The sequence below is a fragment of the Entelurus aequoreus genome, linkage group LG21 (assembly GCF_033978785.1).
Source record: "Entelurus aequoreus isolate RoL-2023_Sb linkage group LG21, RoL_Eaeq_v1.1, whole genome shotgun sequence".
Classification (NCBI taxonomy): domain Eukaryota; kingdom Metazoa; phylum Chordata; class Actinopteri; order Syngnathiformes; family Syngnathidae; genus Entelurus; species Entelurus aequoreus.
The window spans coordinates 12,382,951-12,396,197 of NC_084751.1; the positions used below are offsets into that span (position 1 = coordinate 12,382,951).

At 37.5% G+C, this 13,247-nt stretch overlaps 1 protein-coding gene across 1 annotated transcript in view; it reads left to right on the plus strand.

Annotated features, from left to right (window-relative positions):
• The first annotated feature begins 731 nt into the window (after positions 1-731).
• The window catches only part of LOC133638910 (E3 ubiquitin-protein ligase RNF34-like), a 42,168-nt gene continuing 29,652 nt past the window's right edge, over positions 732-13,247 (plus strand). Inside the window, exon 1 of the mRNA XM_062031951.1 lies at positions 732-918. Within this exon, the coding sequence (XP_061887935.1) occupies positions 913-918 (6 nt within the window). The 5' untranslated portion in view covers positions 732-912. The remainder of the gene's footprint in view (positions 919-13,247) is intronic.

A 13,247-nucleotide genomic window follows, 5' to 3' on the forward strand; every position in this document is an offset into this window, starting at 1 on the left:
ACTAAATAGTATTTGTTATCAACAAAATAATGAGTGCGTGACCAGGTATCGGATACATACTAAAGCTGCCAAACGGAATCAACACTTCAGTCAAGTAAGTGAACTCCTTTGCATTTTTTTTTTCTACCTTTGATGTTTTTTAAACTATGTTGATGCCCATTCAAGCTCAAAGTGTGTCACTGCCAGCCTCAGGGCCTCGCTTGGAACATCTTAAAAAACCCAAATTGCGTGAAATAAAACCAACAGTGGGCCACTATTGATGTGAAATGGTATAAAAAGAGGCATGTCTCCACCCGTGTGCTTGCCTCTGGTAATGCTGCTGCATAAAATAGCCCTAGACAAATGTGACCAGTATTAAACCCATCATCATCATGAGCTGCAAGAATAATCTTTTCTCTCCTGGGGCCCAGTTTGGCCCTGGATGATGATGATAATAATAATACATATGGAGAAGCTATCTGCTGCCCCCAAGGGTTCACAACGTGTACACACTTGGCGGAAAAAAAGCCCTCTAATAATGTAAACACAACTTGCTACTAAAACATGCGTTTGTCGCGACATAATATATATATATGTTGTTATTTCGATCATGATAGCGATCATTATAACGTCACCTGAGTGGAATAAGGTGAGAATAGCATGCAAAAGTCCCACAGTCTCGTCTTTTACGCACAGCCACGCCCACGCCGCTGCAACGTCCGAGCTGATTGGCTGACAAACACGGCAGGCTTACCGTGCGCCCTCTCTGATTGGTCGGCCGCTCCTGCCTTGGGCGATGACGTGATGCCTCGTCCATGATAGTCCAGCACACCGGCTGGGAGAGAGGGAAGACGTAATGCTTTTGACTCCTTCTGCACTTGCGATGATTGCGACTCCTGCATTACTCTGCACATTCCTCAAGCGGGAGGCGCAATGAAGGTAGGTGACTAAAAAAACACATTTGTGCATGTTTTATTGCGCCGGTGTCAGCAATAATGTTGATTGTGTTTACACGACGGGGTTATATAAGGAGACTTGCTCTTGGTTATTTTGGCTACTTGGGTTCATTTCGGGTCATTTAGTGCGTTTTTTTGTTGTTGTTTTTTTGCATGCAAGTGTATTGTGCAGCCTTGCGATGACACCCCCACTTGCAGAGTTCAGTGCACTAATACATTGTCATGCTGTAATCCGCTATAAGGAGATAGCGGGAGCGCGCCCGGAAGGGGGAGGGAGCGTGCATGATGTTTTGGGGGGACGCGAGGATCACCCTTCAGGTGTGTGTGTGTGTGGGTGTGTGTTTGTATTGTGTAGTGTAGACGATGCAGGCTGCAGCTCACGATGAGACAGTGACGTCATAGTCATAGCGAGCAATCCATGCAAGGACATATTTCTTTTTTTTTTTTTTTTTGCAGCCATCTTCCATTCATATGTAAAATACTCTCAATATAGACTCCTAAATGTGTATTAGATTCCAAATTGGTGACAATTGAATCAATGCAAGAGCTGCCAATGCTTTTAAGAAGATAACAAAGCTCAAATTGGATTAGGAAATGGTTATGTTCCATGGATTCATCCATTCAAAGTCCTGCCATGTGACTTCGGTCGAGTTTTGTGGCAAATAATAAAGAAAAATGAGCAAATATTGTCCAAAGTGGGGAGGGAAAACATCATTTATCATAAAAAGTCTACCTTAAATAGATATTAATATAGGAAATTAAATAACTAAATTAAATAATTGAAACACTAAATGTTTTTTATGATTATTATTGTGGTTTGCGGCGGCGTGGAAGCGTGCAGCATTATATATCGACAGATGTTTCTAATATTTTGACCGTGTAGTGTACAATGACAAAGTCCATAGACATGTACTGTCCATAAGGACACCAAAATATCAGAAACTACAAACTGTCCAAACTTTTTCCACTAAGACCCACATACTCAAGTCAAGGCATGCGGGGTCATTTTGATACTTTTTTTGTTTTGTTAAAAAAAAAAAAGCTAAAAAAAACAGACATATATGTGTCAAAGCAGATAATCATTATTTATTACTATCAAAATGTCTTCTTTTTCTAATTGCGTCGTCTTTTTTCTTACATTTGAATACATAGTGCTGTCGAATGATTATTTTTTTAAATCATATTAATTAATCTTTTAAATTGTGATTAACCATAGTAAATTATACTTGAGCAACCTTTTAGATACACCCCAACATTTTGATACAAATGTAATTTTGTCGGAATGCGCAAACATTTTTAGAACATATTTGACTAAATTTACATAATTATTTTGCTTAAAACTTGCTCAGAGTATTGTGTAAAGTCTCAAGAGTGTGCAAAGCAGTAATCAGAGCAAAGGGTGGCTGTTTTGAAGAAACTAGAATATAAAACAGGTTTTCAGTTATTTCACCTTTTTTTTGTTAAGTACATAACTCCACATGTGTTCATTCATAGTTGTGATGCCTTCAGTGACAATCTACAATGTAAATAGTCAGTTTTGTGAATAATCGCATGAGTTAAGTCATTAAATTTGACAGCCCAAGTTTTTGATTTTATTTCGACATTGTGTTACGGCCCCCAAGCCATTCTTTGGACACCCCTGGTGTAAATGCTCCATACACGGAAATGATCTAAAACAAAAAAGACACAAACACCATGAAACTCATACAATGGGGATATGCTGCTAATTAAAAAAAAATGCTGCAGGATGGAAAACAAAATGTAAAATAAAAGCTGCAAATGCCAAAAATTAACCGCATGAGATAAAAGCTGCAAGTTCGATGACTACAAGGGGTGCCAGATCTGAGGAATATACAGTATAGTCCAGTAAAAATGTATTTGTTTTAATCCCGTAAATTATTACTGCACGTTTTAGGTTAGTTTTGCGTACATTTGCAGCATTTCTCTCATTAAGTTGTTTTTGGCATTTGGAGCGTTTGGACATTGCTGGTAGTTTGCACGGCAGTAGCATGCACTTGCGACACGGCTGTAAGGTCATGCAAATGCGTGTTTGGTTTATATCAAGTAAGATATGCCTTGTTTTTTTCTTTTCTTTATTGAATACGGGGATTTGTGTGCCAATGTTCTGCTCTAAGTCAGAAGTGCACAAGCTCGTAATGTGCGTCAAATCTCATGTGTGAAGTCTGGTGTAAATGCAGATAAGAGAGATTTGTTCCTGCATAATAAGGAGATTTAGGCGACCTGGGGCGGATTGAGCCTGAATTATTTATTTATTTATTTATTTATTTCTAGTGCAGAGAATAGAAATGGCCTCCTGCGAGGTTTGACCCTTGCTGTTCACATAACCAAAATGTATATGACAAGCATCAGCAGGATTCTCCCCGTTGTCCTTTTCATAAGCCGTCCAATATTCTGCTCTAGTTTGACATTTGATTCCAGCAAAGCGGAAAAGCTGCTTTTCAATTTTCCGAGCAGATTAATCAACAATACATCACATCTATTGTTGTGCTGACTGACATTATGTGCTCCTTTTGGGAAATTAAAGTTCTAAGCTGCATACGCTCACACCTGACTGTGATAATCAACATAGTGTCATTGAATGCACCATGCATATTGCACACATGTTTACTGTGGACCCTATCCATATTATTTATGAGGGAAGTAAATTATCCATTGGCATTACGGCACACTTTTAGTCACATGACAACAATGAGTTCACAATGGATATGTACTCTGATTCACATTGTGTACATTACTGTATTGTCTTTCCATAATATAATATATGACATGTAAATAAATATATTTTTTGTTTAAGTCTGTAGCAAGTGATGGTCCAGAAACTTACTGGCCATAACATTTGGGACACCCGCACTATTTAATAAATATGTATACGAGAGAGCTACACCAGCAAAATGTATTATTTTATATTCATTAGTAAATAATCATCGTAAATAAAGTATAGTTTTCAAAAAGGAACAATTGTTTAACTCAGTTGAAATTCTTAAAATATTCGAATACTGTATTTTACAAAATAGTGCAGTTTTGTTGCTTCTTTTGTATTGTCCATTGTTTTGATATGCCAAGACTTTAAACTTTATAATGTCATTAAAAAAATAAAAATTTTCCCCACTAAACAACTTTTTAATGTCTACAGTATGGCAACTAAACAACAACCATCATAAAAATTAAACATGATGTTTATAAAGGCTGGCTTTATGATCTCATTAATATTTTTTTTAATTATTAGAAATAGTTTACTTGTTAATTATGTCAATGTCAAAAGGTTAACTATTATATTGTGCAAAATAGGTCCGTTACTTCATTTGTCATTGTTTTTGTTTTTACCACAAAACTTGACAAAGTCAAGGTCTTTAAGGTGGATCATTTCATGAAGTATAACTATTTCAACCCAAAAATACTTTAAAAAAAAAAAAAAAAGGTTCAAACCCAAAACCAGTGAAGTTGGCACGTTGTGTAAATGGTAAATAAAAACAGAATACAATGATTTGCAAATCCTTTTCAACTTATATTCAATTGAATAAACTGCAAAGACAAGATATTTATACTGAGAAACTGAATTTTTGCAAATAATCATTAACTTAGAATTTAAAGGCAGCAACACATTGCAAACAATTTGTCACTAAGGTATTTTTACCACTGTGTTACATAGCCTTTCCTTTTAACAACACTCAGTAAACGTTTGGGAACAGACTTTCGTATCGTTAATGAAAAGAAAAGTATACTAAACTGAGTTAGTTTACTTTAGTTCAGTGTTTCCCACACATTCATTTATTTGTGGCGGCCCGCCACGAAAGAATTATGTCCGCCACAAATAAAATAAAATAAAATTAAAAAAAATTAATTATTTTTTATTTTTTGTCCTGTCCAGCTTCTCAGGCAAATCATATAGTTGATGTAGATGCCCATATAGGCTATTCAGATTTACGTTACAAAAGAGAAGTGTAGGATACTTTTCTTGTTGCCTTATTTGTATTTGACCACTACTGTTTTCTGTTTATTTGTTACTGACTGTGGCAGGACACTTCTGCCTCTGTTTCACTTTGTTGCTGGTAAATAATATGGTTGTAGTAGTAGGCTAAAGTTAAATTATTTAGTATGCACTAATTAAAGGGGCAGAGCTTTAAGAGACATTTTAGCTTTTGTATTTTATAAGATATATTTTTTGTAAGAACCACAATTAATAAATATATTTCAGTGAATAACTTATTGTTCAAATCTGTATATAAATATGTAAATAAAGTGTTGTAATTATATTGTAAAATGGATGGATGGATGGATGGATGGATGGATGGACATTTAAAACAAAACTGTTATTATTAATTAGTAAGTATACAATTTTTGAGCTTTTTTAGAGAAAATCATATCATTGTAGTAAATTATGCAAATTGCTCGATGATGTCATGGTGACCACGCCCATAGCCACGCCCCCACTGCCACAGGTATCTTGCCAGTTTATGGGAAACACTGTAGTTGTATGCTAAATTATGTAAACCCTTTATTGTTCGGTGTCTCGTTTTTTATTGGCTCTCGTCACATTGTAAAAAAATTAATTTAAAAAAAAAACTACCAAAAATTGGGGGAAAAAGACCAAAAAGTTTAGTTTAGTTTAGTCTTTATTTGAAGGGACAATGCACACAGACATTATGCACAAAGACAGATATGTTCTGATTATAGCTAAATAGCTCATTTCCATCTGCAGTCCCTGGTTACCTAAATGAAAGAGATACAAAAATATGCAATAAAATTATAACAAAAGCATTATACTATAGCATGTCATCAAATTTAAGAAAAGTCATAAAATGCCCTTTCATTGACACATACTTATACATTACAACCACACCTCTCCTTTACATCATAACACATAGACCAGTGTTTTTCAACCACTATGCATACATACAGTGAGATACAGTCTGGTGTGTCGTGGGAGATTATCTAATTTCACCTATTTGGGTTAAAAATATTTTTTTGCAAACCAGTAATTATGGTCTGAAAATAATGTGTTGTTGTTGAGTGTCGGTGCTGTCTAGAGCTCGGCAGAGTAACCGTGTAATACTTTTCCATATCAGTAGGTGGCAGCCGGTAGCTAATTGCTTTGTAGATGTCGGAAACAGCGTGCAGGTAAAAAAGGCGTCAAATGCCTAAAACAAAAATAAACGAAAGGTGAGTGCCCCTAAGAAAAGGCATTGAAGCTTAGGGAAGGCTATGCGGAACGAAACTAAAACTGAACTGGCTACAAAGTAAACAAAAACAGAATGCTGGACGACAGCAAAGACTTACTGTGGAGCAAAGACAATGTACATCCGAACATGACATGACAATCAACAATGTCCCCCACAAAGAAGGATACAAACAACTGAAATATTCTTGATTGCTAAAACAAAGTAGATGTGGGAAATATCGCTCAAAGGAAGACCTGAAACCGCTACAGGAAAATACCAAAAAAAGTGAAAAAGCCACCAAAATAGGAGCGCAAGACAAGAACTAAAACACTACACACAGGAAAACAGCAAAAAAGTCCAAATAAGTCAGGGCGTGATGTGACAGGTGGTGACAGTACACCTACTTTGAGACAAGAGCTATAGTGATGCATGCTTGGTTATGCTTTAAAGTCATACCCAACAATTGCGACAACGACTCTTTACTATCAACTGAGCTTCGTTTTTTAATGATATCTGCTGGTGGTGTGCCTCCGCATTTTTCCCGAAAGGGACAAGCGGTAGAAAATGGATGGAGGGATAACTATAATACACATTAAATTGACATGTGGGTCAAACATAGTGCCCACCTCAGTGAGCAGCTTTCATGGCTCCAAAGCCACTTTTTTAAAGTTCAATTGTGAATGAAGAGTAATCAGTCTGACTTTTCGAGTTTCTTGTGAGGTCGTTCCATTCCTTTATGGCTTTAACCTACTCAGTGGCCTAGTGGTTAGAGTGTCCGCCCTGAGATGAGTAGGTTGTGAGTTCAAACCCCAGCCGAGTCATACCCAAGACTATATAAAAATGGGACCCATTACCTCCCTGCTTGGCACTCAGCATCAAGGGTTGCAATTGGGGGTTAAATCACCAAAAAATTATTCCCGGGCGCGGCCACCGCTGCTGCTCACTGCTCCCCTCACCTCCCAGGGGGTGAACAAGGGGATGGGTCAAATGCAGAGGACATATTTCACCACACCTAGTGTGTGTGTGACAATCATTGGTACTTTAACTTTAACTATAAGATGCTCCAGCATCCCCCGCTATCCCGAAAGGGACAAGCGGTAGAAAATGGATGGATGGAAGATGGAGCAAAGTTTTAGTCTTTGAATTTATACGTCATTTTGGACCATTTTAAAGATGAATTTGTTCATTCAGGGACGGCGTGGCGAAGTTGGGGGAGTGGCCGTGCCAGCAATCTGAGGGTTACTGGTTCAATCCCCACCTTCTACCATCCTAGTCACGTCCATTGTGCCCTTGAGCAAGACACTTCACCCTTGCTCCTGATGGGTCCTGGTTAGTGCCTTGCATGGCAGCTCCCGCCATCAGTGTGTGAATGTGTGTGAATTAGGGATGTCCGATAATGGCTTTTTGCCGATGTCCGATAATGGCTTTTTGCAAGTTTTTTTTGCAGTAGTTCCGGGTTTGTTTTTATACATGTGGTTGCTTATTTGGACTTGCTTTTCTGTCTCCAAACTTCTTTAAAAAAAAATAAAAAAATAAAAAAATAAAATATACATATATATATATATATATATATATATATATATATATATATATATATATATATATATATATACATATATATATATATATATATATATATATATATATATATATATATATATATATATATATATATATATATATATATATATATATATATTAACTTTTTTATTTTATTTTATTTATTTTTATTTTAATGAAAAATATATATATATAATAATAATAAAAAAAAACACAAAAAATTAATTGTCCAACTCTTTAATTACCGATACCGATATCACCCGATACCGATATCAACCGATATATGCAGTCGTGGAATTAACACATTATTATGCCTATTTTGGACAACCAGGTATGGTGAAGATAAGGTCCTTTTAAAAAAAATTAGTAAAATAAGATAAATAAATTAAAAACATTTTCTTGAATAAAAAAGAAAGTACAACAATATAAAAACAGTTACATAGAAACTAGTAATGAAGGAAAATTAGTAAAATTAACTGTTAAAGGTTAGTACTATTAGTGGAGCAGCAGCACGCACAATCATGTGTGCTTACGGACTGTATCCCTTGCAGACTGTATTGATATATATTGATATATAATGTAGGAACCAGAATATTAATAACAGAAAGAAACAACCCTTTTGTGTGAATGAGTGTAAATGGGGGAGGGAGGTTTTTTGGGTTGGTGCACTAATTGTAAGTGTATCTTGTGTTTTTTATGTTGATTTAATTAAAAAAACAACAAAAAAAAACGATACCGATAATTAAAAAAACGATACCGATAATTTCCGATATTACATTTTAACGCATATATCGGTTATATCTAGTGTGAATGTGTGTGTGTATGGGTGAATGTGGAAATAGTGTCAAAGCGCTTTGAGTTCCTTAAAAAAAAGGTAACCCATTTACCATTTTTAAAATCAGAGAAAAGTTTCGACACCCCTAATAAACACAATATTTGATGAAGTTTTATTCTTTATTTATTTTTATTTTTTTACGAATGATTTTATCAGAATCAGAAATACTTGAATAATCCCCGAGGGGAAATTACAATTTTCAGCACAATCCCATTCAAGATCAGACAAACATTACAGGGAGACAGAACAGGATCAAACACTACAGGGAGACAGAACAGGATCGCTGACGGGTCTGCCAACTTCCAGCGCCCCTTACAAAAAAGGTGAGATACAGGTAAACAATGAGTGGGGGGGGGGGAATAAAAATCGGTCCAAGCCTGGGTTTATTTCTTTGTTGTTGTTTTTGTATTGCAGTCACATGGCGAGACTTTGAGTTGGATCATTTCACGAGACATTACACATTCTCCCTCTAAAAATACAGAATCAAAACATCATTTACAGGCTTCGAGCTGTAAAAAATGCGAAGGCTTTTAATGACATTGTCGTAAAGACAAGCTGAGGAGTAACGTTTCCTGGCCCGCAGCGTGAGACCTTCTCCCCCCCCCGTGGGCCCGTCTCCACATATAGAGCCTCCTTCCTAAGATGACATAAGACGTCCCTAAGCGGGCGACCCGGCTCACGTCACATCACAAGAGTGTTTGGGACCGGTCGGAGCTGCCCCGCGGAAGACGACTTGTTTGTCCGATTCTCTGGTCTCGGAATGTGGAAAGCTTTTGTGTTGTTGCCCGTGTGACGGTGTCCTGTGTCCTGTGTCCAGCATCTATTCACGCTGCCCACTGGAGGACAGGAAGACTCTCTGTCTCTTCTACCCATCCCCCCTTCTTCTTCTTCCCTTCATCAGCATGCTTCCTATCCTTCCATCTTTGCTTCAAGTGCTCAGCAACGACCTCACACTGATTCTTGTAATGTACAAACCCCGTTTCCGTATGAGTTGGGAAATTGTGTTAGATGTAAATATAAACGGAATACAATGATTTGCAAATCCTTTTCAACCCATATTCAATTGAATGCACTACAAAGACAACATATTTGATGTTCAAACTCATAAACTTTTTTTTTTTTTTGCAAATAATAATTAACTTAGAATTTCATGGCTGCAACACGTGCCGAAGTAGTTGGGAAAGGGCATGTTCACCACTGTGTTACATCACCTTTCCTTTTAACAACACTCAATAAACGATTGGGAACTGAGGAAACTAATTGTTGAAGCTTTGAAAGTGGAATTCTTTCCCATTCTTGTTTTATGTAGAGCAGGGGTCACCTACCTTTTTGAAAGCAAGAGCTACTTCTTGGGTAGTGATTAATGCGAAGGGCTACCAGTTTGATACACACTTAAATAAATTGCCAGAAATAGCCAATTTGCTCAATTTACCTTTAACTCTATGTTATTATTAATAATTAATGATATTTACACTTAATTGAATGGTTTAAAAGAGGAGAAAACACGAAAAAAATGACAATTAAATTTTGAAACATAGTTTATCTTCAATTTCGACTCTATAAAATTCAAAATTCAACCGAAAAAAAGAAGAGAAAAACTAGCTAATTCGAATCTTTTTGAAAAAATTTAAAAAATAATTTATGGAACATCATTAGTAATTTTTCCTGATTAAGATTCATTTTAGAATTTTGATGACATGTTTTAAATAGGTTAAAATCCAATCTACACTTTGTTAGAATATATAACAAATTGGACCAAGCTATATTTCTAACAAAGACAAATCATTATTTCTTCTAGATTTTCCAGAACAAAAGTTTTAAAAGAAATTCAAAAGACTTTGAAATAAGATTCAAATTTGATTCTACAGATTTTCTAGATTTGCCGGAATAATTTTTTTGAATTTTAATCATAATAAGTTTGAAGAAATATTTCACAAATATTCTTCGTCGAAAAAACAGAAGCTAAAATGAAGAATTAAATTAAAATGTATTTATTATTCTTTACAATAAAAAATAAAAAATTTACTTGAACATTGATTTAAATTGTCCCGAAAGAAGAGGAAGGAATTTAAAAGGTAAAAAGGTATATGTGTTTAAAAATCCTAAAATCATTTTTAAGGTTGTATTTTTTCTCTAAAATTGTCTTTCTGAAAGTTATAAGAAGCATAGTAAACAAATTAATGAATTTATTTAAACAAGTGAAGACCAAGTCTTTAAAATATTTTCTTGGATTTTCAAATTCTATTTGAGTTTTGTCTCTCTTACAATTAAAAATGTCGGGCAAAGCGAGACCAGCTTGCTAGTAAATAAATACAATTTAAAAAATAGAGGCAGCTCACTGGTAAGTGCTGCTATTTGAGCTATTTTTAGAACAGGCCAGCGGGCTACTCATCTGGTCCTTACGGGCTACCTGGTGCCCGCGGGCACCGCGTTGGTGACCCCTGATGTAGAGCTTCAGTCGTTCAACAGTCCGCTGTCGTATTTTACGCTTCGTAATGCGCCACACATTTTCGACGGGAGACAGGTCTGGACTGCAGGCGGGCCAGGAAAGTACCCGCACTCTTTTTTTTACGAAGCCACGCTGTTGTAACACGTGCTGAATGTGGCTTGGCATTGTCTTGCTGAAATAAGCAGGGGCGTCCATGAAAAAGACTGCGCTTAGATGGCAGCATATGTTGTTCCAAAACCTGTATGTACCATCCATCCATCCATCCATCTTCTTCCGCTTATCCGAGGTCGGGTCGCGGGGGCAGCAGCCTAAGCAGGGAAACCCAGACTTCCCTCTTCCCAGCCACTTCGTCCAGCTCCTCCCGGGGGATCCCGAGGCGTTCCCAGGCCAGCCGGGAGACATAGTCTTCCCAACGTGTCCTGGGTCTTCCCCGTGGCCTCCTACCGGTCGAACGTGCCCTAAACACCTCCCTGGGAAGGCGTTCGGGTGGCATCCTGACCAGATGCCCGAACCACCTCATCTGGCTCCTCTCGATGTGGAGGACAGCGGCTTTACTTTGAGCTCCCCCCGGATGGCAGAGCTTCTCACCCTATCTCTAAGGGAGAGCCCCGCCACCCGGCAGAGGAAACTCATTTCGGCCGCTTGTACCCGTGATCTTGTCCTTTCGGTCATAACCCAACGCTCATGACCATAGGTGAGGATGGGAATGTAGATCGACCGGTAAATTGAGAGCTTTGCCTTCCGGCTCAGCTCCTTCTTCACCACAACGGATACGGATCGATGTATGTACCTTTCAGCATAAATGTTGCCTTCACAGATGTGTAAGTTACCCATGCCTTGGGCACTAATGCACCCCCATACCATCACAGATGCTGGCTTTTCAACTTTGCGTCGATAACAGTCTGGATGGTTCGCTTCCCCTTTGGTCCGGATGACACAATGTCGAATATTTCCAGAAACAATTTGAAATGTGGACTCGTGAGACCACAGAACACTTTTCCACTTTGCATGAGTCCATTTTAGATGATCTCTGGCCCAGAGAAGCCGGCGGCGTTTCTGGGTGTTGTTGATAAATGGCTTTCGCTTTGCATAGTAGAGCTTTAACTTGCACTTACAGATGTAGCGACCAACTGTATTTAGTGACAGTGGTTTTCTGAAGGGTTCCTGAGCCCATGTGGTGATATCCTTCAGAGATTGATGTCGGTTTTTGATACAGTGCCGTCTTAGGGATCGAAGGTCACGGTCATTCAATGTTGGTTTTTGGCCAAAACTGCTTGTAACTCCCAGTATGAATGTCGTAGAGACATGAAACAAAAACCTCTATGTAGGTTTCATTTCATCTCATACCGACATTTCATAATTTGACATCCTCGGGCAAAAACCAACAGGAAGTTGGCAATTTCCCCTTCAAGACAAAAAAATGACTAAAAACAGTCACTTTTGCCTCTTTGACCTGTAATTTGACCCCCTTAAAATGCTTCAAAACTCCCCAAACTTTTCACACACATCAGGACTGGTGAAAATTGCGATCTAATAAAAAAAAAAAAAGAACCCCAAAACTCAAAAATGCGCTCTAGCGCAATTTTTGAATAAAAGAGACAAAACTGCTCCTCAGAGGAAAACACAGACACAACTGCCTGTAACTTCCGGTAGGAACGTCTTAGAGACATGAAACAAAAACCTCTATGTAGGTCTCACCTATTCTTTGACATCTTTCAGCAAAAATCAACAGGAAGTTTGCAATCTCCCCTTCAAAACTAAATTTTTGTAAAAAGCGGTCATCAAACATTATCTCCTCTGAGCGCGTTTGTCGTTTCGGCTTCAAACTACTACAGGAGAGAGATTGAACCCTTCTGATTAAAAGTTGACGAAAGAGTTTGGATAAGTGCTACGGTTTTGATTTTGCGAGCCTTCAAAGACCTGCTGCGCTAAAGCTGCTGCGCTGCTGTGATTTTACGAGCCTTCAAAGAAAAGAACCACTGTGCCGCAGCACCTAGGAAAAATACACAGACACAACTTCCTCTAACTCCCAGTACGAATATCGTAGAGACATGAAACAAAAACCTCTATGTAGGTCTGACTTAGAGCTACATTTCATACACTGACCACTTAGGACTAACACCTGCCAAATATACAGGCCCGACCAACGCTGCTTGCAGCTTTAATTATTATTGAAGTCACAAAGTGCATTATTTTTACTGTAAAATTGAAATTTTTTTTTATTTACAGTAAAAAAAAAAAACAAGTGTACATTTTACTGTAAAATTCTGGCAACTAAGCTGCCTTTT